General features: G+C 38.3%; 1 protein-coding gene across 3 annotated transcripts in view; it reads right to left on the bottom strand.

The window, feature by feature from the left end:
* Positions 1-26661, bottom strand: part of LOC149839099 (cullin-1-like) — a 31255-nt gene extending 4594 nt beyond the window's left edge. Inside the window, exons 1-13 of one of the 3 annotated variants that reach the window (XM_090002269.1) lie at positions 26549-26661; positions 26375-26417; positions 25228-25387; positions 24516-24639; positions 19196-19378; positions 18985-19084; positions 3818-4003; positions 3421-3468; positions 3130-3333; positions 2967-3044; positions 2360-2449; positions 2183-2263; positions 2036-2098 (exon numbers count right to left, since the gene is read on the bottom strand). In XM_090002269.1, coding sequence (XP_089858395.1) covers positions 2036-2098; positions 2183-2263; positions 2360-2449; positions 2967-3044; positions 3130-3333; positions 3421-3468; positions 3818-4003; positions 18985-19084; positions 19196-19335 — 990 coding nt within the window. In that variant the 5' untranslated portion in view covers positions 19336-19378; positions 24516-24639; positions 25228-25387; positions 26375-26417; positions 26549-26661. Of the gene's footprint in view, positions 1-2035; positions 2099-2182; positions 2264-2359; positions 2450-2966; positions 3045-3129; positions 3334-3420; positions 3469-3817; positions 4004-18984; positions 19085-19195; positions 19379-24515; positions 24640-24952; positions 25091-25227; positions 25388-26374; positions 26418-26548 lie in introns of those variants that run through there. The other 2 variants (XM_090002268.1, XM_090002270.1) reach the window with 2 other exon arrangements.
* Positions 26662-27411: the final 750 nt, after the last annotated feature.

The raw sequence follows: 27411 nt of genomic DNA, 5'->3' as shown, positions 1-27411 counted from the left end.
ACAATGATGTTAAAGATCTATACCCTTTTTTAAATTTAAGTAAAACACATGAATGAACTCCTTATTTCTTTGCACATTATCCATGCCAGAGAAATTTAAGGTGTGCTCACAATTCATAAATCCTTCAAGATAACTCTAGCAGAAGTGTTCACACACACACACACAAAGAACAAAGCATTTCCTTGTTACACTGAAGAAACTCAGAATCCCAACTTGTGAACTAACACAAGATGAGTCAATTGCAAAATACAAAGCATATTTCCCATTGAATACCATCTTATTTGTGCTGCCAAATAGTTTCAAAACCCAGTCACTCACGACTCGACTCAGCGAGGTGACTCGGCCGAGTCACAACAACTCTATATTTCTATATAAAGTATGTATATAATATGTTTGTATATTGTGCAACTAATTGTCACACATAATGTGTATTATGATATACATATTATGTATACAAAGTATATACATTACATTATTAATTATATGCACACATAAAAAATACATCATATATGTCAACTAAGTCATTCTATGATTCAGCCAAGTTTTGTTAAGTTCCGGGTCATTCAATAATTTGACCCGGTGAATGGCCGAGTCAACTTGCTACTAAACTCAATCAAATACCATTTTTCGTGATGCTTCAACTGGAACTGGGCCTTAAGTGATAGGGCTCCACCTTTACCTATTTTGTTACCTATGTCTTCGCATCTGATGCTTTGATCAACCTGCCACATTTCCTTTAAAAAAGTACTTCTGGATCGTCTACTGCAACTAAAGGCTTCATTCAGTCCTAGGCTTCCCCTTCCAGTAGGTCATCCGGACTGGACGACCTTATAAGGTGAAAGAAGAAGTCACCTTCTATCTGGCCTCTGTACCGACTTGCTTCAATCAGCAAAAGAAGATGGAGCAAGACAAGGGAGAAATCTGTTTGATCTATCTTCGCTTCTTGACCAATGAGGTTTCACGCACATTCAACATATAATAACCCCCAGTGCTTTGTTCACATTGTAGGCATCAAGAGCACATTATCCATGCACCTTGATCCATCATACATCATACATCAGGTCAACAATTAATGCCATTATAGCCTCATCAGATGTAGTTCTCTTGAACGAGTTGTTTTATGTCCAATGTTGCCCCATTTTGTAACAATAGATGAAATTTAATAAACGGGGGAAAGGAGAAGGATAAGTCCTCGGTGAGGTTCAAAGCCTTCATATCCTTTCTTGGATGGAGATGATAAGAAAGGATATGAAGGCTTTGAACCTCACCGAGGACATGACATTGGATAGAAATGATTGGAGGAGAAGGATTCATGTGGAGGACCCAAAATGATTTTCTTTTTGGTTCATATCGCCGACCCCAATTGTTTGGGATGAAGGCGTTGTTGTTGTTGTTGTTGGGGGAAAGGAGATTTCGTGCATATTAAACGAACAAAGGTTCTGATCTTTCTAAATTATTCATAAAGAACCCTCTTTGTCATTCAATGTCTCACGAACCACTGCCAGCTGATCAAATAAAAGACAGACATGGATTTGACTATTCCCCTTTACACCTTTGTAACCACTGAGAGTATGCATTTTAATTTTTAACCATCAGCTACCTATGAAAGAGTCTAAAAACTTCCAAATATGTACAGCAGTGGACAAACTCAAATTTATGAAATATGACACCATCCACAAGAGTCAAATGTGACTATACTTTGATGTCCACTGATACTCAATTTTTATAAGACAGACGGGTGGCAGATTCATTAATCCACAAGGACCACAACATTCGAAGAAAAATAAAAAGGACTCTCCCAAGTGATGTGATTGTCAGAATTAAAATGAACATGGTAGGAAAATGCAAGAAATGCAGTCCAGAGGGATCTTTTTGGATGGATAAATACAACTTAAAGATTTACCTTCCATGTCAACGTTAAAACCAAACATACACATGGCTATCACAGCATCCAATCTACCAGAGAGAACTATTATTAAGACCATACCTATTACAGCATCCAATCTACCAGAGAGAACTATTATTAAGACCATACCTTCTTATTGCTTGCGGCATCCTCCGCTTGCTTTACCAAGGCCATCCCCTCAGCTGTAACATGCTGAATTAAATAAAAAAATTCAATTGCAAAATGAACAGGAGAGAACGCACATCTTAATTAAAAGAAAAAATAAGAGATCCTCACTTGTTTAAATATCTGAGAAACTGGATCTAAGCCCTTGTTTATTCTGCTAAAAAGCCTGAACATTCTTGAAAGATCTTCCCTCTACAATGAAACAATAAATCATACAGATTTAGCATATGCTGTACTCAAAAAGGCAATGGCGGAAACTTATGTTCAACAGAAATCCTGCAGCATCACCTTGTCATCTCTCAGCAAAGCATGGCATCCAGAATGTTCCTTCTCAAGAAGCTGACTTGCATACACGAACAATAGCTCATGTTGCACTTTCTGATGCAATCACCAAAACAGAATAATTTTAGATAAGAACCAGTACCAATGCTGCATCAACAACCAGAAATCCATAATCCAACAAAATTAACTTAAACACCTATGATCAAGCACTTGATTCTTGCACTAGAGCTGAGAAAATCCATTTTGTGTCTGGTTCTTGAGACTGAATCAACTTGAACAACTCAGACCGGATGACAAGCAAGTTAAGATGCCTGAGCTTGTTCAGTCTTCAGAACTCAAGACATAAATGATCAAGATGAACCGAGTTATGAATTGCAACACCAAGCAAAATATGATGCATGAAATGGGAATGTCACTGTTTTGGGATAGAAATATTTCAGGGATATCTATGCAATGCAAATAATCAGCTTGCATGAATATGCATGTAAATGCTTCCAGGTCCTCAAGCCTGCATACAATTACTGATGGTCTAAAGAGCCCTTCTCCTTATGAAAAAAGTTGATGCTTCAACATAGATCAGAAACAGACAGCTAACAAATGTAAGGAAAGATACCTCCAACAACTTCTGTTCACTGCTCGTATGCAAGTAATGTGCTACTCTATCTTTCTCTCGTTTCAAGCACTCCTCAGCCTGCAAATCCAAATAGATAGTTCCTCAATAAACTATCAATACATTTCTGAGATACGCAATAAACACCCAAACATTAAACAGTGACCTTTAGCATGTAATCTGGACAAGAATCTTCCAAGATCCAATTGGAAGCCTTCCGAGAATAGTAAGCAGCAGAATCACCAAGCAGTGCATCTTCAAAATCAGAAACATAGCAATCCATACTGCCCATTCCAATTTCCACAAAAATGTCTAGAACATTTTTCAACAAGGCCCTGCCAATCTGTTCTCCTTCACGTTCTTGATCAACCTGGCAAGAAAGCACAAAAAATAGAACTCTTGAGAACATGCAATATGTCATATTCTTTCATGTGCTCAATGTATTCTTCATACATACCAAAGCAATTACAGCATCTCTCACTTTGGTATTCATCTCCTTGTAGACCTGGCATTCACAAAATTAAAATCTATATAGACATGCAAACATCAAAAAACAACCATTACAAAATGCCAAAGAAGCAGTCTTACTGCCACAAGAATGAAAAATGAGGGCATTTTGGACAGTCTCCCCCAGGCTGACCCACATGGCAGGTACGAGGACTAAAACACCCATTAAACAGAGGAGGCAGGACTTAGGTGCCAACTGCCAAGACTATATCAAAAGCTCAAACCCATACCCAACCGGAAATCCAACCAAAATAGGAGACTCCACAGACTTGAGAGTAGATTCAGAAATTTGCACACAAATTAGAAAGGATAACATATTAAAATACACAAATATATTGCTTGATTACCAGATCACGAAAGCATGTGAGGCCAACTTCATTAAGTGGTGGAAGTGATCTCCTTGCAATGAAGTAGCGATCAAGATAATAAAAGAATCGTGAAAGCCACCGAACCATGACTTTGTGATTTGACCATCTTTTCACAAGCTCCCTCAGCATAAACTCAGCGTGCTTCTCCCTTAGAGAAGGCATCACCTTTTCAAGAAGAAATAGGGACAGCATAAATAAAATATGTCAAGAAACTCAGCTGTGTGATACTTGGAAAGAAAAGCAAGGTAACGTAGAAGTTACAGGACATTTGTAACTGTCAAAAATAATAAAATCAAGAACCACAGGAAAAATGGCATCAGGAGCTTGTTTCTAAGAAGGTAAGATATATCACTGACAAAATAGCAAATGATTAGAATGTTAAACAGATAAAACTGCATTTTATGTCACTAACTAGAAGATGAAATATTTCTTCTTTCTGCAACAACTAATTACCCCATCTATCAGTTTTAGCCAGACCAGGAAAAACATATAAACAACAGTTTTTTTTAACTGAAAGTATTTTGTGGTGCCACCAACCCGAATACATGCTATCATCGAAAAAAGAAATTCGATGAAATAGCCAATGATTAGAATGCCAAGCAGATAAAACTGCATTTTATGTCACTAACTAGCAGATAAAATATTTCTTCTTTCTGCAACAACCAATTACCACATCTATCAGTTTAAGCCAGAACAGGAAAAACATATAAACAACAGTTTTTTTAACTGAAAGTATTTTGTGGTGCCACCAACCCGAATACATGCTATCATCGAAAAAAGAAATTCAGAATAGCACCTACATCGAGACAGATGGGAGAAAAAAGCTAATCACAATTCTTCCATCAACCAACCCACTGGGGTAAGGAAGATGGTCACACTACTCGCATTGTTGCAAGGGGAAGCACAAACAAGAGAACCAGCAGTCCCATTAAGCAGGGTTGGTCTCATCTAATGTCAACAACTGAGTTTCTAAAACCATTGTTATAAAAAGCATATCAGACCATATGCTACCATATCGTAAGATACGCATCCAAAAGATCTTTAAAAACTAAAAAAATTTAAAAGAAAAAAATATCAAAATCATAACAGAAAATATAATGTGTATAAGGCTTTAAGCACTAAAATCACTGGAAGTTTAGAACATTAAATACACTTAGAGCTAAACTACTTAAATTGAAACATAGTAAATAGTAATGAACAAGGAACAGTTAACAAACCAACAAATATATAACAATGAACAACCAAATAAATTGACATGAATAAATAAGCAACAAAACATAATTATAATAACTAAAACAAAAATATTACACCTTCTAGTGTCATCAAAATTCATAATTACATAGAATAGCAGCCTGGTGCCACCCTTGTAATTTCTTTATTTTATATTGTATTTTTTGTTTGGGGCGGGTTTGGATATCTCTCTCATTAGGATCTTATGGGTCTGATGGTCCGTGTGGGTATATGGGGTATTAAGGGTTGAGAGAGGTATAAGAGTCTTTTAGGGTCAATAGGGGTATCACGGGCAGTAATTAAATTGCATGAGGGCAAGGAAGTCATTCCTCCAAGCTCAACATCCCACCAGGGGCAGGATGGTCAATTGGCATAGCTCAAAGCCCCCTGAGGGCAATGGCGTCAATTGTCTGGGGAGACAATCTCTCCTATAATTGATTTTCCAATAAGGAAGGGCTAGGGTGATAAAGCTTTATAAATACATGTATGGTAGTATGTATTTGCATTCTATTCTCAATACAAAATTCAATTGAGTCTTTCTCAATTTGGCCTACTACCTAATTAGTAGGATTGGCTCTTCCATTTTGTAAGAGATTGGTTCCCTTGGATCTGTTCCAAAGGAGAATTCCCTTTTTCCCCACTTACAAAACTGTGAGCCCTCTTTCCTAAATCCCTATTCCTCTCACCCTCCTTCTCTATTCACGCCTCCCTCCCCCTCTCTCCTTTCCCCATTCACGCCTCCCTCTCATGCCCTACACAAGAACCTCTCTCTCTCTCTCTCTCTCTCTCTCTCTCTCTCTCTCTCTCTCTCTCTCTCTCTCTCTCTCTCCTTCATAAGCTTTCAACCTCTCTCTTATGTGCAAATACGAGTGTGGCGATGCGGCACTTTAAAAAAACTTGGGTGCGGAAGTGAAGGGGGGTATATATATAATTTTTAACAGTTTTAAGTTAACACTAATGAAATAAAAACAAGCACTAGCCTAGGTTCGGTTCTGCTGAACCCAGGCCTGGGTTCACCAGAGGCAGAGCCGAACCCAGCAGGCCTGGGTTCGGCCCTTGTGCCAATGAGTGGAGGAGGAAGAGAAAGGAGAAGGAAGAAGAAGAAAGAGAAGAGGAGGAGGCAGGGAGAGGAGAAGGAAGAAGAAGAAAGACACGAGAAAGCGGAGAAGGAAGAAGAAGAAAGAGAGGAGGCGGAGAAGGAAGACAGAAGGAAGAGGAGCAAAACGAAGAAGAAGAAAGAGAGGAGGATGAATAGAGAGAGGAAGAGAGATGTACCTGATCGACACTGTCAGAAGAGGAGTCGGGGGGGAGGGGAGGAGTCGTGTGCTACCCCCCCTAAGTTGCACACACACACACACACACACACACACACACACACACACACACACATATATATATATATATATATATATATATATATATATATTCTATTTACAATGATGTAATAGGTAATACCCTCTAAGGGTATTTTCATCATTTCACAAATATTATAACAAGTGTCTATTAGGAGCACATTAGGACTTTTACTTTATTCTTTTTTTTTTGCTCCTTTTTTGTTTTTATATGGATTATTTGGTCAAATACCAAATAGAGTTGTTGGGTTCTTTTTTGACAAGTCAACATAGAGTTAACTAGTCAATATAATTGTTGGAACCAATGTTATTAAAAGCACGCCTCAAGGCACAAAAAGCGCACCTCGCCTCAAGGTGAGAGCCTTTGTGCCTTGAGGCATAGGTATAAAGCGTAATACCCTTGAGGCGTGCGCCTCATAGACCTTGAGGCGCATGCCTTGAGGCGAGGCGTGCCTCGGACCGAGGCGTGCATGCCTTGAGACGAGGCGCACCTCAGAGTGAGGCGCACACGCCTCGATTTATTTGATAAAATGAGGGTCAAAACCCTCATTCGACCAAAAAATTAGGGCTTAAACAAAGCCCTACCAACCCCTTTATGTGTTTTTAGTTTTTTTCTCACCTCCTATCTCCCTCCGCCTCCCATCTCCCTCTCGTTTTCGTGCGCGACAGCAGGACCACCGCCGACGGCGACCTCCTTCTCGCAACAACAGCAGCCCCAAACGCCGGTTAAGGTAGGATCTCTGTATAGTCTTCTTCCTCGTGTTCACACATAATGCATTTGCTGGCCACATGAATGTCTCTCTTTTTAAGGTTAAACTGGGTTGTCAAGAGAGACCAACATGAAAACATGCGAGCTCTAGGGAAAGTTATTAGAATATGAATTGGATATGGATCCGATAAAGGTCCATATCCATTCACGAGTTTTGTTTTGTACTCTAATGTAACATGTGTAACTAATGCAGGGCACTTTTGTCTTTGTAAAATGATTGTAACCCTATTAAGACTAATGAAGTATTACTGCAGCCATTAAGGAGAATAGTGGCTGCCAATTCCAAACAGAGAAAAGAAAATCCGTGCTTTATCCCTCCCTCTCCTTTTCCTTTCCCGAGTTATGCAGGGGTTTTAACATGGTATCAGAGCAGCGGCGACAACCCTGGGCATAAAGGTGTCTTCTTCGAGAACGCGAAAGGATCTGCACCTTTTGGCCACGCCTACTCCTCTGCAAGTCGACCTTGTGCCTCTCTGTCACGCCTGCTAGCTTCTGCGACTCTCTGTCACGCCTGCTACTCCAGCGACTCTCTGTCACACCTGCTATCTTTTGTAAGTGCAGACGAGTTCACAAAAGCCGAGCCCAAGAGCCGGGTTTCTTCAATCATCTTCAATCGAGCCCAAAAAGGTGAGTTCAAACCTGTGCATCTCTGTCACGCCTGCTACTACCTGCGCCTCTCTGTCACGCCTGCTGTCTTCTGCGACAGATACTGGAATCTGTCTATCACGCATGTTGTCTTCTGCTACTTCAGACGAGTTCACAAAAGCCGAACCCAAGAGTCGAGTTCCTTCAGCCGAAACAACTTGTTTTTGCTGAGAAAAGTCTATTTTCTGTCTTCTAAACAGGTCTTTTTCTCTTCTTATCTTATCTCACAACTTGTTTTTGTTGTCTTCCATTTTTGCCCCATCATCTCCCAACTGTGTCATTGTCGTGACATTGTCTTTCTCTGTGCCGATTTCTGCCAACTATGTCAGTCCAATTTCAGCCACTAGTGTCATTTTGTAGGGTCACTCTGTCAAAAAAAAAAGGAGGGACTGTCAACAAGTCTACAAATGGATACTTCATTCAATTCAGGTCTTTCTTCCAGTTTTCTGGGGCAGCTAGTTTCGGAAAAGCTAACTACAAACAACTATCTGACTTGGAAAAGGCAAATTGCTCCTTTTATTCGTAGTTAAGATCTTTCAGGTCACTTGGATGGCTCCACCCCAATGCCTCCAGAATTTTTCACAACCGAAGCAAAAGAGGATGGAGGATCGCAGAATATTATTCGCAACCCTGCATTTGTTACTTGGATGAAGCGTGATCAGGCCGTCGTCGCGTACATCAATTCCACATTGTCACAAGAAGTATTGATTTCCATTCCTGATGATTGCACATCCAAAGTTTTGTGGGAGGCTTTAGCTCAGACCAGTGTTATTAAAAGCGCGCCTCAAGGCGCAAAAAGCGTGTCTCGCCTCAAGGCGAGGGGCTTTACGCCTTGAGGCGTATGGGTAAAGCGTAAAAGGCCTGAGGCTTGTGCCTCATACGCCTTGAGGCGCACGCCTCGAGGCGAGGCGCGCCTCAGGATGAGGCGCATATGCCTCAATAATTTTGGTCAAATGAAGGTCAAAACCCTCATTTGACCAAAATTTAGGGCTTAAACATAAAGGGGTCGAGGGCCTTTATGTTTAAGCCCCTCTTTTTTTTTCACAGCAGTCTCTCACAGAAACTCTCACAGTAGTCTCTCTCTCGGCTCTCACAGCATTCTCTCGCTCTCTTGTGGTGAAGCCCCAAAACAGGTTCTCTCTCTCGGCTCTCACAGCATTCTCTCGCTCTCTTGTGGTGAAGCCCCAAAACAGGTTCTCTCTCTCGTTTCTAGTTTTTTCTCTCTCTCGTTCTCCTCTTCTTCTTCTTATCTCTTCTCATTCTCAGCCCATTTACACGTCTTCCTCAAGGTAGCTTTGTGCATAAATTAATGGGGACAGCATGATGCAACCAATTTTTCCATGTTCATTCATATATTTTTGTAATACATAGATGCTGTTAAAAGTAGGATTATGATAGATTTCTATTCTATTGGGTCTAATTTTATTGCTTTTAGAAATGAATGCAAAAATGATTTTTCAGGTCTGACTGGGATTCAGTTCTGATCATTTAGACCCGAATCAGATTTAATGCGGTTAAGTTGGATCTGAATCGAAACTATATGTGGTAATACTGGATCCCATAAAAAAATAAAGTGAAAAACATGTTATTTGCATGTAGAAAATGCAAATGGATTGGATTTTGATCCATCTTACAATATTTATCTGGATAAAAAAATAATCCAATTTAATAGATCCATTTGCATCCCTAGCTGGAAATCATATCAGCTCCTTGCTAGTCCATCCAACGCAATCCTATCTGTTGCAATATAAAACATAATCTTTCCTGATAGAACACAAATTCTATATGATCTGTATTCAAATGCGGATCAATTTTAATTAGTTTGTGACTTTTACACGTAGACATGTTTCAACCTCTTCTTTCACCAAATCAAGTATTGCCTTATAAAATTTAATTCTGACTAAAAGTTTCTTACAGCAGATCTAGTTCGGATTTGGATTTAAAATTACCATTTAAAATTTATTTTGGATGTGGATCAGCCTTGTCCCCAGTCTCCTGACCCATATATGATCTCATTATTTCCTAGGATATTGTAATTGTGAGCATAAAAGGTACCTAGGTATTCAATTGGATCAGCCTTGGCTCCACCCTCTACTTCTTCTGCTTCGAGCCACACATGTTGTTATTTCTAATATGCATTTTGTTGTTAATGTTAATTTTTTATTGAATGAATGCTCAGATTTTATTTCTTAGATACTTACATAGATCATACTTTTCAATATTTATTTGAGATTTTTTTATTTTTTGTTGGTTGTTGCTTCATCAATAAAGCATTTCTTATTTATTTATAATTTTAGATAATTTTTATAGTTTTTTTTAAGTTTTAATAAAAAAAAATTTGAGGCTTACGCTTTGCGCCTCGAGGATTACGCCTCGCCTTAGATTTTGGTGGAGCGCCTCGCTACGCCTCAACGCTTTTCACAACACTGGCTCGGACCTACTCTCAGATATCAGAGGCTAAAGTGTTGTTTCTTAAACGTGAATTTCAAATGTTAAAAAAGGAGGCAATGAGCATTATTGAATTCTTAAATCAAGTCAAAAGCATCACAGATCAATTAGCCACAGTTGGGTATCCAGTGTCAGATAAAGAAAAGGTACAACAGATACTGAATGCATTGGGTTCAGAAGATCATGTTCTTGTTACATCCTTATTATGCTTGCCTACGTTGCTCAGCTTTGAGGAATTACGCGTCAAACTCTTTCAGTATGAGATGACACTGAAAAGCATGTCTGAAGCTCCAACAGGACAATCATCTACGCATGAGGTTCTTGCCACAGGGGTGATAGATGATCGACCACGAGGAGGACGTGGCAGAGGCAAGGGAAATCCAATCCAGGGTGGACGTGGGTTACTACCTACACCAAATTCCACTGTTAGTTTTTCAAAGAATGTTCCCACATGCTATCAGTGTAACAAACGAGGTCACATCAAAGCTAACTGCTGGTTCAACCCACAAAATCGAAATAGAATGCAAAACACTAGAAATGTTGGTACATCAGGAACTGCAGGTACATTTCGGGTCAGTGATGATGCTAAGGATCTTCTACTATCTGCAATGGCCAGCTTGAATCTGAAGCAAAATGATGATGGAATATGGTATGTTGACTATGGGGCAGCAACCCATGTGACTGGCAATGCAGGTAAGTTCTCTAGTTTGACTCCCTATTTTGGAAAATCTAATATTGTAACTCATCTATTCCTTTATCTGATGTTGTTCATGCACCAAATATAAAGAAAAATATTGTCTTTGTTTCTAAGCTTGTTGATTCTACCAATTCATCTGTGGAATTTACTCCTACTTCTGTCTTTGTCAAGGATCTTCAAACGAAGGAGATGTTCGCTAAAGGAGAGCGACGTGGAGACATGTATGTCTTTAATAAAGATCCTGCCTCCAGTATCATGAAGCCCAAGTCTGATCCCGTCTCTAAAAGCGTCCTAAGTACATCAAAATGCAATAAGTCAGATCTCTGACATTCTCGTCTTGGTCATTGTAGTCAAGTCTTTACTGAAAAGTTAGTGTCAAATGGTTTTCTTTCAGAGTCTGTTTCACCTTTATTGAAGGATAAAATATGTCCCAGTTGTCAGGTTTGCAAAAGTCATGTACTTCCTTTTCATCAAATAAATAAAAGAGCCTCCATGCCCTTTGAGATAATATGTTCAGATGTTTGGGGCCCAGCCCCCAATCCTTCTTCTTCTGGAAGTAAATATTATGTATCTTTTATTGACAGTTTCTCTCGTTTTACCTGAATATATATTATGAAACACAAATCAGAGGTTTTTCTCATTTTTCGTCACTTTCATGCTTATGTTAAAAATCAATTCTCCCAAAATATTCAAATTCTCCAATGTGATGGAGATGGTGAGTATACTTCCAAAGAATTTTTAGATTTTCTCCAAAATAATGGGATGCATCGTAGAGTTTCTTGCCCGTACACTCTACAACAAAATGGAATCGCTGAACATAAACACAGACATATTGTGGAAAGTGCAATGAGTATGATACATTTGAGTAACTTACCCATTAGTCTTTGGACTGAAGCTTTTCACACTGTCACTCATGTGATAAATCGTCTTCCTATGCCTATTCTTGAAAATCAATCTCCCTATTATGTTCTCTTTGGTACACATCCCGATTATAATGAGTTACGAGTTTTTGGATGCACATGTTATGTACATATTGACAAATCCATGAGGACTAAGTTCCAGGACAAAGCCTCTATTTGCCAATTTGTAGGTTATGCAGATGAACACAAGGGTTACAGGAGCTATGATCCCGTCAATAAGAAGATAAGAATTTCCACAAATGTTGTTTTTGATGAAAATAGTTTCCTGGGAAAAGAAGCATACGTCAATCGTGAACGTATTGGTGCAGTTGCTGATTGGTATGACCCATGGCTTAGTGATGAACTTATTTCACAAACTGCCGAACATACTACTTTGACCCCTGAAAGCACACATAGTGAGACGGTTTCGGATGATGCATCACAAACAGAATGTCTGAGATACAAAGGTAATGTGTATACCAGGAGACCCAGAGAGCGAACAAATGTACCTGCTGAAGAACACATTGCATTGTCTGATAACAGAAAAGCACCACGAAGATCAGGCAGGATAAGGCATCCTATTGAAAAATGGGTTAGTTATGACAACTTTTCTATGGACTTTCAAATTTTCCTATCCAAGATTGAAAAACACGATGAACCACTTGGTTTTCATCAAGCTATCCAATCCAGCAAATGGATTGAAGCGATGAATGAGGAGATCGAGGCGCTTCACGAGTGTCAAACATGGGAGATAGTTGGTCGTCCTCCGGATAAAAATGTTGTTGGTTGCAAATGGGTATATAAAATTAAATATAAACCGGATGGTAGTATTGAACGGTACAAGGCATGTCTTGTAGCCAAGGGTTTCACTCAAAAATATGGTCAAGATTATGATGAGACATTCAGACCAGTGGTAAAAATGGGAACTATTCGCATTATTCTTGGCTTGGCAATTGAACATGGTTGGACCCTTAGTCAGCTTGATGTTAAGAATGCATTCCTTCATGGGGACTTAAAGGAAGAGGTTTACATGGAGCAACATCAAGGTTATGTAGAGGGAGACGTATGCAAATTAACCAGAGCCTTGTATGGTTTGAAGCAAGCTTCTAGGTCATGGTTTGAAATCTTTTCCTTAGAAATTCAGAAACATGGTTTCTTTCGTTCCCAACTTGACCATTCTCTGTTTATATACAGGAATAGTACCATTGTGGTTTTGTTACTCATATATGTTGATGATATTGTGATCACTGGTAATGCTCCAGACCACATTCAACAAATTAAAGCTTTGTTGAGTATGCGGTTCAAAATGAAAGACCTTGGGGAACTGAGATGTTTTCTTGGTGTAGAGGTGGACAGACAAGATGAAAAAATGTCATTAACTCAACACAAATACACTCTTGATCTTCTGGCTAAAGCAGCAATGACAGATTGTAAACCTCTACCCACACCCAGTGTTGTCAACCAAAAACTCAGTATTTGTGATGGTGAGTTATATCCTGATGCAGTTAAATATCGCAGTTTAGTGGGTATGTTGCAATACCTTACTTTTACTCGACCAGACATTGTATATTCTGTTAATCAAGTGTCTCAATTCATGCATGAACCAAAGACTGGTCACATGGATGTTGTTAAACGCATCCTTCGCTATCTAAAAGGAACGGTGGGTGATGGACTCATATATATTCAATCTTCATGGAAGACACTAAAACATGACATACAGGCCTATACAGATACAGACTGGGCAGGAGATCCAGATGAGAGGAGGTCTGTTTCAGGATACTGTGTTTTCAGTGAGAGAAATCTTGTCTCATGGAGTAGCAGAAAACAGAAGGCTGTGGCAAGATCTAGCACAGAGGCAGAGTATATATCTATGGCAGCTACCACAGCAGAAGTGACCTGGATTAGGCATCTACTTACAGAGATGGGAGAGGATATCTCAAATTCGACACTTATGTGTGATAATAGAAGTGCTATACAAATTGCATTCAACCCTATTAATCAGGGTCGGACTAAGCATATTGAGATTGATCAACATTTCATCAGACAAAAGATAGCAGACAAAGAGATTGAACCAGTTTATGTGCCTTCAGAAGACCAAGTTGTCAATATGTTTACCAAAGGTCTTACAAGTCAATGTTTCTGGTATCTGAAGAACAAGTTGCACATGGTTCACTCCCATGCACAACTTGAGGGAGGGTATTAGAATATGAATTGGATATGGATCCGATAAAAGATCCATATCCATTCACGAGTTTTGTTTTGTACTCTAATGTAACATGTGTAACTAATGCAAGGCACTTTTGTCTTTGTAAAATTATTGTAACCCTATTAAGACTAATGAAGTATTACTGCAGCCATTAAGGAGAATAGTGGCTGTCGATTCCAAACAGAGAAAAGAAAATCCGTGCTTTCTCTCTCCCTCTCCTTTTCCTTTCCCGAGTTATGCAGGGGTTTTAACAGAAGTCTCAGCACTTAATAAGGCATGTTTGAAAACCACTCCATGCCAGATCTTGTCTTCAGTGCATCACACCCACCCCCAGTCTGCCAGCAGGGCTCTGTTCAAGACATCTAACCTGGTGATGCCTAGTCCACCTCTATCTATTGGGAGGGTGACCAGTGCTCATTCAACTATCTGTCTTTCCTGGCTTCAGTAACACCATACCAAATGAAGGCCTGCATCAATTCAGAATTACAAATTCCAGTGACATGGGTATTGTTGTATTTCTGAGCAATGTATATAGAAAGAGATCCCCAGCCACACCCAATATCCAGAATTGTCTGCCCATCTTTTACATCTGCTCTCTCACAATGTCTTCAGCATTACTCTCTCAGCTTCCTCTAATGTGTCAGACTTATTTCTGAAGTAACACCAACTGCAAACTACAGTTTATAATAATTCAATTTGTTTAAACTGGGTCAGAAAGACCTGGTATAAGAAAGAACCAAGAGTAGCACACTTCAACAAACAGTTCTCGTGCATTCTTATATTTGGCATTCTTGGGTCCCAGCAAACAAAGTGTTCTATGTTCATTACATAGGATTTCATTTTTCAATTTAGATTTATTTGGTTGATTGCATGTTTTCGGTTTTGATGAATTTTTGTATTAAGGATATTGACAGAAATTTATTTATGTTAAGTTCCATAACAGGATATAGACATATTAAGCCTAATGACAGTTTTGAATTTCTGTATTAAGCACATTGACAGAAAGTGATCTATGTGTTAAGTTCGAGGGCAGTTTTGATTCTTTTTAGAAAAGAATAATTTGTTTGTTTTTTGTCCACAAGGATGCTTACTGATATTCTATGCTGCAGTTCATGGGCAAATGTACGATGTTTATCTTTTTTTAAATTTTTCTATTTTTTTAATTCAAGAAAGCATGCAGCTGTAGAAAGTGAAACCATTTTTAATTTAATGAATGCCCATGTTTTATTTTTTAGATACTTACATAGATCAAGTTGTTGCATTAATGTTACTTTTACATGTTAATCTCATATTTTTTTCAGTATTTATTTGAGATTTTTTATTTCTTGTTGGTTGTTGCTTCATCAATAAAGCTGTTTTTATTTATTTATAATTTTAGATATTTTTTATAGTTTATTTAAGTTTTTTTAAGTTTTAAAAAAAAAACCTGAGGCTTACGCTTTACGCCTCGCCTCAGATTTTGGTGGAGCGCCTCGCTACGCCTCAACGCTTTTCACAACACTAGTTGGAACAGTTCAAGATTGTCTCTTGTTTATAAATAGGGGCTTTGTCCCCCTTCATTCTCTAATCCTTCTCTTAAGTATTTATGCTCAATAAAGATGAATATTTTTTATGTTTTGTGTTTTTCTATTTGGTTTTTTGATGTCTTATATGCACTTAGTGCTTGTGTTTTGCCTTTGTGTTCTTGTGTTGTCCCGAGTGGACTTGTGGTTGAGCACATTGCATTGTGCTTTTGTATGCCCTTAGTTGGCTTGTATTTATCTTTCGCTCATTTCGTTAGCCCCCACACACACACACACACATTTTCTTTTAATGGACTCATTCAAAGTTGACCGAGTCCATTTTAGGCAAAAAAAACCATGAATGTGGGTTGACCACACCCAGGGTTTATTGACCGCGCCCGGTGTGGCAAAACATGAATTTTGCTGCACCCACGTCTTTGGCAAACATGTAACAGTCCCTCTCTCAGGCCTCCCTAGTCTCTCTCTAATTCCACGCCATCTCCAACCTCACTCATGCCATCTCTAATTCCATTTTGTAAGGCTTAGGGTCTCAAACACTATTCTTGACCTAGAAAGGATTTAAAGTGGTAGCATCATATCACAAGGATGGTTAATGGCTATTTTCTACCACTTTCCAGCTTTGCAGGTACTGCAAATAATGGAGAAAAGAAACATACAATCTAAAATACAAGGGTTATATTGTAGTTAAGCATCATGATCATGAACAAGGCTAACAACCATGCAATTATGCAGAAGGTAAAAGATGAGAAAACACAAGACCATCAAAAGAAGCACCTAGGTAGAAAGTCTAACATAGGGAAGTGCCTCAAAAACAGATAGGGGGCTTAAATCCTACGAGGGTCATGCATCACCTTGTGGAACAGAACAGCCACAAAAATACATTCAACAAAAAATATTCCATGTCTTTTTTGGCATGTAAATTTCTAATTAACATATAACAATATATTTGTATGGGAAATTATGGAACTTTTCTGAAGAGATCAGTTCATTTCCTCCATATTCCACCACCCAGCCCAACAAATCATTAGGATTCATTTTCACTTTAACCTTCTATATTCATACACTCCATTAGCGTTGAGGCATGAATCTGCAATGGCTTGTTCCCAGTACAATCTTCAAAGTTCCTATTGACTCGATGCACTTCATTCTTCCCCATGAAATCCATCTAAAACTACATTATGGATTAATCTATGAACTGCATTATGGTGTTACATTTCCCTTTTAAGATGATTCAAAACCATAAATATAGGATGACATTTCCCTTCTCTTTTTCTCTCATGATCCAGTCCTTCTATTAATCCACATCCATATATTTGCTTCACACCCTCCAAAAAACAACTTAAATCAACTTTATTGGAAAAGGGTTTCAACTTCATACCAAGGAGAGAAACTAATGTTATTTAACCTTATAGTAATTGATTGAACATCTATTAAACCGAAAAGACCCACAATGGAGGACATTAATATTTTTTTCCATGTCTATTGATAAGTAGTTCAAGTGGATAGAAAGAACGATTGATTTATGCTTGAATATTCTACATAGGAATCCTACCTTTTCTAACATCCAAGCAGGCACCTTTTTTCAGACAATATGTTCACACCATGGGGTCATCTTCAACAACTAGAGTTTGTCAACTTAGGACATCTATTAGATCAAATAAAAACCAAAGAACAATTCCAGCACAAATACATACAAAATTTAAATAATAATCAAAACTTACTTATTATAAATGTGCTTGGTTTTATCGAAATTTGAAGGTGAATCCATGAATTTTTCTTTGTATTGTTTCCACTCTTGAACTTCCATCTTCCCAAGTCCCAAATCCCTTGAATGCTATTCAAATGCCATCTTTTGAAACACAGTTGACTTCTTTTGAACTGATAACATGACTACCTTCTCTAACACTGTAGATAGACTATTCCAATAGTACACTTTGCATGAATATTGTCTGGGTTGTAAAAGTAGTACTTTTCCTAAGAATGCTTATTCATCATGCAGAAACAAAACCCAAGCCAAAGAGACCAACCAAAGATTTTAACCAGGATCTATGGATTGTACATCTTGCTCACCAGGCGTACTAACAAATACAAGTGATTGAGATGATATATCCCCAAATTTTAGGAGACAAATTAAAACATCAACAATAGCAAAACAGGTCAAAGGCATTTAGAATAAGCAAAGCCAAGCAGAGGAACGAAAATCAACTCAATCCTTTCATTGAACAGGAAACAGAAGACATCGGTAGATATGAGAATATGCCATACAGGACTGGTTTGGGGTTCGTCCAGAACCACATCAATCTAAGATGAGGTGGATATAATTCAAGCTCTATCATTCGTTGGGTACATCTAAGTGAATCCCAATGTGTTTCCATATCCTACTAGGCCAGTCCGTGTCCAACTCATTCATATTTTGCACCATTTATGGGTTCACTGCCACAATTGTTTATATCCTCTGGTTAGTTGGTTTTCAACTAATCAAAGTCCTAATTAGAAAAAATAAGCACTTATAATTTTCCGCGAACATAATTCACACTTCCACGGTAGGATCTAACCAACTGAAATCTGTATCATTACTACAACGCCAAGCTTCTTTACTTAACTAAAGGCTCCCAATAGGATCCAAAAGCCTTGAGCCATCAATCATTGGGAAATCATCAGGAAGCAAACTTAAGCCACCTATACTTCAACAATGCAGTTGACATAGTGGCTATACTGCGTATTGTCCTAGCACAATAGGCAAGAAGCATACAACCACCAGATGTTGATTAATCACATACTCTTGTTCCTGGCTACCATTATTCTTTTTTTCCATAAGGCAAACGCTGGGAGAGAGGCTCCCTACCTTTATTCATTATGTACAATAAAACATTATTTACATCCACTTACAAAAGAATGTTATATTCCAACATAATATCCCAGTCAAGAGGTTTATTCCTACACAGCAACCTATCCCCACTACGAACCTTATGAAACAGAAGTAAGAAAACATGTAGGGATGGGAATGAGTCTAGCAGGGTTCAATCTGGAAGAGCTTGTTTCAAGTGGGGGAGTTCCCTCCCCCCTCCCACTTAAAAAAGTAGTTTCGCTTCCCCATATCTGCAAAGTGAGAGACGCATATTTCCAAGTCGAATGCCAATGACTCTTTCAAAAGAAGTTTATGCTAATAACATATAGGGTGTTAACACAAAAGGGGAAACTAACTATTAGGGATTAGATTACAGCAGGAAGAAGCAGATAAAATACAGCTAAATAGCAAGCAAGCCCCGTGAACGAATCACTAACAAAACAATGACAGCAAAGCAAACCATCATTATAAAACAGCAAGCAAATTTGTTAGTGTGATTATACTCGTTATAATGCAGAAGGGTTTGTACCGTTGAAGTAATGTAATCTTCGAAAGCCTCCTTGTATCTGTCATAAAGCTGTTGTGAATAGTCGTGAGGAGGTTTCTGAGTGCACATATTGTAGATTGTACTGTACCAAGAGTAAAGGATTCAAGGCATCAACCAAGACAAAAAACCAATGAATCCTGCCACGAACAAAACAAGGAAATTCCAAAAGAAAGAACAAAAGAAGTCAGGATACGTGTAGAGCATCATATAGTCTTCCGAACTGAACTGCGATTCAGGAAGGCCCTCAAGAATGTTCTTCAACTTGGTGATCCCTTTTTGCATGTATTCCCATCCCTGCTCAAGATCGATGATCTTCCGCTCGTTCATTGCCATGTTGCCGCAGCTCCAGGGCCGCTAAACCGGTACCCAATCCAGACTTCTCAGGAAAAACAAAACAATCACATGATCAACTAATCGATTAATCAAATTAGCTTCAACACCATCTTTAGAGAAAGCAATATTAAGACAGAAAAAGAAAAAAGAAAACACAAATCTCACACGCATTCAACCAAATAGCAACAACAGCAACGTTCACAGCGATCGAAAATCAAGATCACTATTAAAGAGGAAGAACCTCTTAGAACAAAGCAAAAAAGAGGAACTATAGAGAACAGGAAAAAAACAAAACCCTAAATCGAAATACAGGAGCTTGCACGCCCAATGTTAGCATCCAGGTACCACCCAATGAAACCCTAATTCGGAGGTTGGTAACTCAAATTTTACCAAAGAACCAAATTAAACCACGAATCTCCACATCCAAGACCGCGAAAAAGAAGCAGCTTGATAGATCGATCGAGACCAACGAAACAAAAACTAAAGAAATCGACGAACACATATTGACCAACAACATCAAAAGTGAAGAAGAGAGGGGAAAAAAGAGCAACTAGGGATTTTTTAGGGTTAAAGAGAGGAAGAGAAAGAAAGAGCCCTACCAGAGGGCCCGCCTCTTGCAAGGAGAGAGAGAGAGAGAGAAAAAAAAAGATCTTCGTTGGGGGGGAGTGAGAGAGGGAGGGGGTTCCTTCTTCGCTCCCGACCACAACCCAACACCGTTTTTCGATAGCGACAACCCCCGCAAAGGGAAGGAGAGGGCTAACGTGAAAGGTCTCTTCGTGCAATCGCCCCACTTCAGTCGGTCACGGAATTCTTGGCAATGACAATGGCACAACTCGACGCGATACGGAAACGTGTTGCACGACACATTTCCCTGCACATATAATATTTTATTATTTTTATATAATAGTTTCCAATAATGTTTTTTTATAACAATTGCACTTTTATATATTAAATAATAAGAAAATTAACGAGGAAAAGAGATAAGCCCTTGCTCAAACAAAGTTTGGTGACTCCCTCGCAGCAAGGGGTGTACCACACGTTTACACTGTCTGGAAAGTGATCATAAGTACGGCAGACTTATCTAGCGCGACTAGGTATTTTCCCATCATAAAAAAAGATTGCAAACTTACTTATAAGGTCTTTATCTATTACCAATATAAAGAGATGTCATGAGTTCAAAACCCACAAGTACAAGACCCTCGTTACAAGGCCGACACTAAATGTACTCTTTGATCAGTGGATAAAAGAGATGTAGGGTTTTAAACTAATGAGTTTGTGAGTAAACTTGTTTTGTTTTTCAAAATAAATACATACATAAACAGGCTAATTAAAATATGTAAACTAGTATGTATCAAGATTTTTATAGTTTTTTTTTTGTTTTGTTTTTTTTTATTTTATTATACGAATGTGTTCTAGATGCATGGTTTTATATAAACAGACTATTGGATCATCCGATTACGATGTATAAGATGGATCTTTTAAGTCTTGAAAATCAACAACTTAAAAAATTTTAAATATGCAAGCATAAAAAATCACATTTCTTGATTCAATTATGATGATTCAATAGTCAATTCCAAGCAACGCCAAATGCATATGCATAGGTTAGATTTGCAAAAAAAAATTATGAAAATCTCGACTCATACCAATTTACATATTTTTGCAAACTTTTATAGAATCCCAATTCGTGTGTGGGTTGTTTGTAACAGCTCTCTATGTTTCTTCAAGTCTAAATGTACGTAATATTCGTCCATGCATGTTGCCAATACATTGAAATACTCTTGCCACGTTGGTAATGCTAGAAGTTACTATATTATTGTGTTTTTGTTGTTGTTTTTAGGGGGGGGGATACTATATTGTTGTTATTATATTATTATAACATATATCTATGAGATATTTGTGCTGCATTCATGGTAATGACCAAGATGGCTTTAGCTAAATATTCATTGTTAACATGCAAACCTCTTTCAGTTGTATTTACATGTATGCTACCATTGAACAATGTTATCAGGAAATACATTTGGGAGGATGCTGTTGGCCGAAGTGGGAGGGCGTCGGAGGCAGTTATGGCCATCCAAGAAATCCCAACACATTTGAAGATCGTTTGGGAGAAGGGAGGAGGCTCTAAATCTGCATCTTTCTCTTCTTTCAACTCCCTTTTAAAATGAGAAGGTATTTACAACTCTTTGTTTTGAAGGCATTCCAATGTCCTTCCTGTGGCAGGAGGAAGGTCTCTCTCTCTCTCTCTCTCTCTCTCTCTCTCTCTCTCTCTCTCTCTCTCTCTCTCTCTCTCTCTCTCATCCTGTAAAACGCTGGATGAGATTAGCAATTTCACCCACAGCCACAAAACCGACCTCTTTGTGGGGTCTCACTTCACCCAACGTTTACGAGAGGGTGTTGCGTGTTCTCCCCCGAACACGCATTGTAGCTACAGTGCGTGTTCGGGGGTAGAACATATAATCTATCCCCCAACATTTACAGCCACAAAACCAACTCCTATGTGGGTCCCACTTATATTGTTCAGTATAACTGAGACCTACAAATAGGTCTTAGCAATCTCACACAGCATTTTACAGGATCGGCTCTCTTCTTACACACATGTCCAACCTTATTTAAATCGGCCATGAGTCAATGACCTGCCGGAATCCGGTAAGCCGGAGACACTCCCAAAGGACCCACATGGTGGTTGTATGAATAAGAGGTTTTCAAAAGCCTAACCCAACAAATGGCGGAGCCAGAAGTTTTTCGTTGGGTGGGCAGACTTCGGGTCTCGGGGACAATGCTATGGTCTTGAAGGATGATCCATTTATTCGGACCAGTGGCGAAGCCAGAAATTTTTCGTTGGAGGAACAGTCGTTCGTGGAGAGATAAAACTTAAATAAGCCTTTGAATTAAAATAACAATTGTTACAAACACAAACAACTAAATTTATGAACATAATAAGATAAAACCTTAAATTGTACTTTTAAATTAAAATAAGGATTGTTCACTTAAGAAATACAAACAACTAAATTCATGAAAATTTTACAACGGGCATCTTCTATTTTTCATATTTTGAAAACAAATCATAATTGCATCATCACTGATGGTATCAAATGTCTCCTTCTCTATGTAAGTAACCAAAGCATCATTGATCAATTCATCTCCCATTCTATTATGTAGACAACTTTTGATATTGTTTATAGCTGAAAATGCTGTTTCAACATTTGCTGTTGCAACTGGCAAATTAAAGCCAACTTAATCAATAGATACACATGAGAAAATACAATGTTCTTTTGAGTTGCTACCATCATCTCTGCTAGCTCTGCTAAAGATTTTAAACTTGAAAATTGATCATTGTTTCGCATTTCTGCAATATATATATCCAATTGATTTTCAAGTCTAATTATGTTTACTCTAGAAAAGTCCTTAGGGTAAAGCTCAACAAGACGAATCAACTTATCTTTATCAAAAGCAGAAAAAGAATTCTTTGGACTCAAGCATGTCAGTGAAAGGAGGAGCTCTGTATTTGCTTCAGTGAAACAATCATTCAACTCTTGAAGTTGCAAATCAATAATAGCATAAAATACATCAATACGATAATGATGCAATGTGGTGATCTTTTCAACCTTACATCTTTGTCGTCCTTGAGGTCATATGAGTCCCCTAGATCAGGAATTAGAATATCAAATCTCTTACAAAATATGGACACTTTGTTTATGAGAGAGTTTCATCCATTGTCTCTCAGACCTTGAAGGCACTGTTTTGATGTAGTGACTAAACTCATAGCATTCATAATGTCTTGATCTTTTCGTTGAAGTGCTTGTGAAAGGTCATCAGTTATTCCCAAAACTTTACACATCAAATGTAAGCAAAAAACAAATTCAAAATCTTGCAACTGATGATATAGAATAATTGCATCTGAACTTTTGCCTGAACATGTATCTTCTGCAATGAAATCTAACACTTGAATAACAGAAGAATACATACTGAGTAAATTAACCAAAGCATCGTAATGAGAACCCCACCGAGTATCACAAGGTCGTTTGAAACTTATTTCTTGATTTAAGTCTCGTCCTGTTTCAAGTTCACCCAATGCAAGTGCTTCAACAATTCGCATAAATTCTGCTTCTCGAATAAGCTCAGATCTCTTGTATAAAGTGGAGAAAAAAGTTGACACCCTGCCTAATATATTGAAAAACACATCAAGCAATGAATTTTTTTTAGCAACACCAACTAATGTCAATTGAAGTTGATGTGCAAAACAATGAATATAATATGCATATGCATTTTCATGTAATATAAGACTTTTCAATCCATTAAACTCCCCTCTCATATTACTTGCTCCATCATAACCCTGACCACGCAAACTTGATACGCAAACTCGAAATGTCAATCCTTAACTTAACAAGTATCTTGTTGCATTAACAGTTGCCCAAAGGCAAAGTCTATATTCATCTTTCTGTCGAACACTTTGTTTATAAAGTACGGCATCAATATGGTGTTTTTGTTGCATCAAAATTTGACACTTCATTCGTGCTGAATTGTGAAAACTGCTAGAGCTTCCAACGTGTTTATCAAACCTCTTCTTATCTTTCCAGTTATCAAATCCTTCAGATACGAAAGCCTTTGCACTAATCTTTTCTGTGCTTTTTGGACTGAAAAGATAACACTGCAAACAATATGCTTTATGCTTACTTGTACTATAATCCAATCAATCCTTATACTCATCATACCAAGCTGAAATGAACTTTCGTTTTTTGTGGTTTAGTTGAAACGTACAATCTCGAGGTTGACAAGGGCCTCGGATCATATATGCTCTACGAACATTATCTTGGATATTAGGATGATAACTAAAAATAGAAGGACGAAGTGCAGAGTCCGCAAGTAACTCTGATTCATCAATTTCTGTTTTGCTTATTTTTTTACTTTGTTTTCCTTCTTGAGTTATAGAAGATTTATCAAAGATTCATTATAAGCTTATTCATTCTTATGCAACAAAAAAAAATAAGACAATGTTCTATGAACCAAATCTTATTGCAAAAAATGATCAAGCAAAATGAAAATGACAATCTTCTATAAAGCTAGGTATCAAACAATGTTTTGTAACTAAGCAATGAGTATCAACAACATGATATGAACTGAATCTAAAGCTCTCAATCATCAAGTGAAAGTAAAATTCTAGAGAAGGTGGCAGCAGGTACCGTAAAATTCTCCAAAGTCCAAGCCCGATGTGATCTTTGGATCTTCCTCTTACATGAAATAATCAGTTTACCTCATCTGAAGTAATGCCAAGTAAGTCCAAACCTGTTTTTTAGTTCGCAAGTTCTAGCAAGTAATGACAAATCATTAAAAGGACAAAAAATTTATCCAAATTATGCACGTTTCAAGAAAATCACATAAGAGAAGCATAAAGCATATTGGACAATTTCTTATGGAAAATCACATAAGAAAAGCATAAAGTAATGACAAATCATTAAATATTCTATTGATTCAGTTCACAATTTCCTCTAATGTGATCCTAAACTGCTATTAATTGCTACTCCATGAGCTAACCTAAATCAACACGAGGAAGGGAAAGAAAAAGGCTTTCCAAACTCTATATAGAAAATAGTTAACAAGAACAAGGGTGGAGGTGCACCTTGATAAGCATATACATGGGTAAGATACTTAGTGTTGGTGAACATCTTAGAATTGAGGAGATATTGCTCCTTAAGTTGGATACATCCACCTCACAGCAGTCTCATCGATAGGAGACTGATATTACTGATCTCGTGAAAAATCAGACAGATTCAATAATCCACTGCTCCTGCTCCCACCCCACCCAGGAAAAATGCAAGAACAGCAGGAATTGTACATTGTAACAGAGTACATAATGATCTAAATTTATGAGACAATATTTAGAACAATTAATACCTCTGCCATAGCTTATGCTATGATTCCAGGAATAGGGTGGGTTGTGTCACCTACACCAAGGCTTATCAGCTTTACATCTGGGTACTTACGAAGCAACATGGGTAACCCTGTTTTGGTAAACATCTGTGCTCCTTAGCACAGGACAGGACACATTCTGGGCCTGCCAAAAAGATCCACAAGAAATCAAATGTTACATCAAATCTCGGAAGTAAATACCTTTCACTATTTCCAATTGCAAGAGCAATTCAAAAACTTGAGATAAATCAAGATGCAGAACTAATTACTTCATAACAATTTCCTGCCTTCCGTAGGATTTGTATCCACCCACTTACCTAGTAATTGGGACAAGTTGGAATGTTTCACTATGCAGCAATGCCATATTCCAGCTTATCCCACTTTTCTGGATAAGTGGGTGCAACCAAATGCCCCCATAGAGAAGGCTTCACATCAATTTAAGTAGGACATGAAATGCAAGTAAGGATGCAATTCCTCCCCTTGAACTACTACTGTACTAGAAAAAGCCTTGTGTTAATGTAGACCAAGAAATCATCAGCAAAGGCTCCAGCATCATTATCTTCATGCATATTTTTTTTTATATTTTGGTTGAAGTTAATCATTTACGATTGAGAACCAGGAAGCCATCACAACCAAAATCACCACGATACGTCAAAACTAAACCATATCGAAGAAAGCCGTAGCAGGCCATATGATAAGGCATAAAACAAATAACACATTGATCATCTAATACATGCACAAATCGAATCACAACGCGAAGCAGTTGCACAAAAACATTGGTTCTCGAATATACACAAACACTTCCCGATACAATTCCGACCAGTCAATTCACTGCCGACATCGATAGCAATAGTTTTCTCAATAAGGCCTCCGTGGAGAACCCACAACTGCGCGTCAGCCTTGAGGAGTTAAGATTCCGTGCTTTTGCTTCCCCTGGTTAGAGCATTCAGCATACCACATTGAAAAAGGCCAGATTCTACTACAACCCTAAGTTCAACACTCAAGAAGATAAAAAGAAGAGGAAGAAGAACCATTTGAACCCAAAATCTAGAACATCTTCATATATTGATTAACCATACGCATGAGATCCCAAATCTTTATGAGAAGAAACCAACGAAAACCGTAAACTCACCAACCAAATTGCAGCCGTTCTTGCGGAGAACCTCGAATTTCTCCTGAAGAAATCAGAAGCGACGAAAATGAGAGATTGATCAAATAAGAGAACAAACACACACACACACACACACACACACACACACACACACACATAAACCGATCGGATAACGACAACGATTAGGGTGGTTACAGGGAGACTTGCGGGGAGAGAGCCGCAGGGGATCGCCGGATCGGCTCGCCGGAAATCGCAGAGGGGGAAGCCGGGAAGGAAATAGAGAGGACGAGAGGGAGCCGGCGGCGGACGAGAGGGGTTTCCCTGCGACCCTACTATTTTAACCCTAATGGGATCTCGGAACCGGGTCGGGTCCGGACCCGACTCTGGTCCGATAAAAAAAATCCCAACCTTCCTCCACCTTCGAACCATCGTGAGGATGAGGGTTTCAGTCTTGAACCGGTTCTTCTCTATCACCCCCATCCTTGCCCTTCGCAATCTTCACGCAACTTTAATAATTGAATTGGTTCTAAAATATGGTTCATAGTTTAAAAACCGGTTTCAACCCTTAACCTTTATATCCTAATTTTGGATCCAGTTTGGATCTAAAACCTGCCCATAAAATTCAATTTAACATAAATGCTCATCTGAACCTTTTGGGTTAGACTAGACCCAATATTTTTGTCCTAATGTATTGTCTAAACGGACATGTAAGAGCCCCAATTCCACTTTGGACTATATCAAAATTAGATCCATTATGTTTATTGGCCAAGATATGGTTCAAAAAATGCATGCTACTCTCAAAACCAAGCCAGAATTTATCTCAACCCATTTCTGGCATGTCCTTATTATAGGACTACAAGTGGATCAGCTGGTTTATCACACATTTGGTATCAACGTGACACTTAATTTTGGATATGGATTGTAAACTACATTTGAACTTGAAACAATCAAGAAAATTCATACTCCCTGACTCCCAATCTCAGCCTTAGATTGTTTTTAATGATAGACTTTTTGAATAAAGCCATTATACTTTATTGTAATAGACTTTAATTTGTATG

Source organism: Nuphar pumila, chromosome 4 (genome assembly GCF_984573655.1).
Source record: "Nuphar pumila chromosome 4, dmNupPumi1.hap1.1, whole genome shotgun sequence".
NCBI lineage: Eukaryota > Viridiplantae > Streptophyta > Magnoliopsida > Nymphaeales > Nymphaeaceae > Nuphar > Nuphar pumila.
This window is presented reverse-complemented; position numbering and strand designations above follow the sequence as displayed.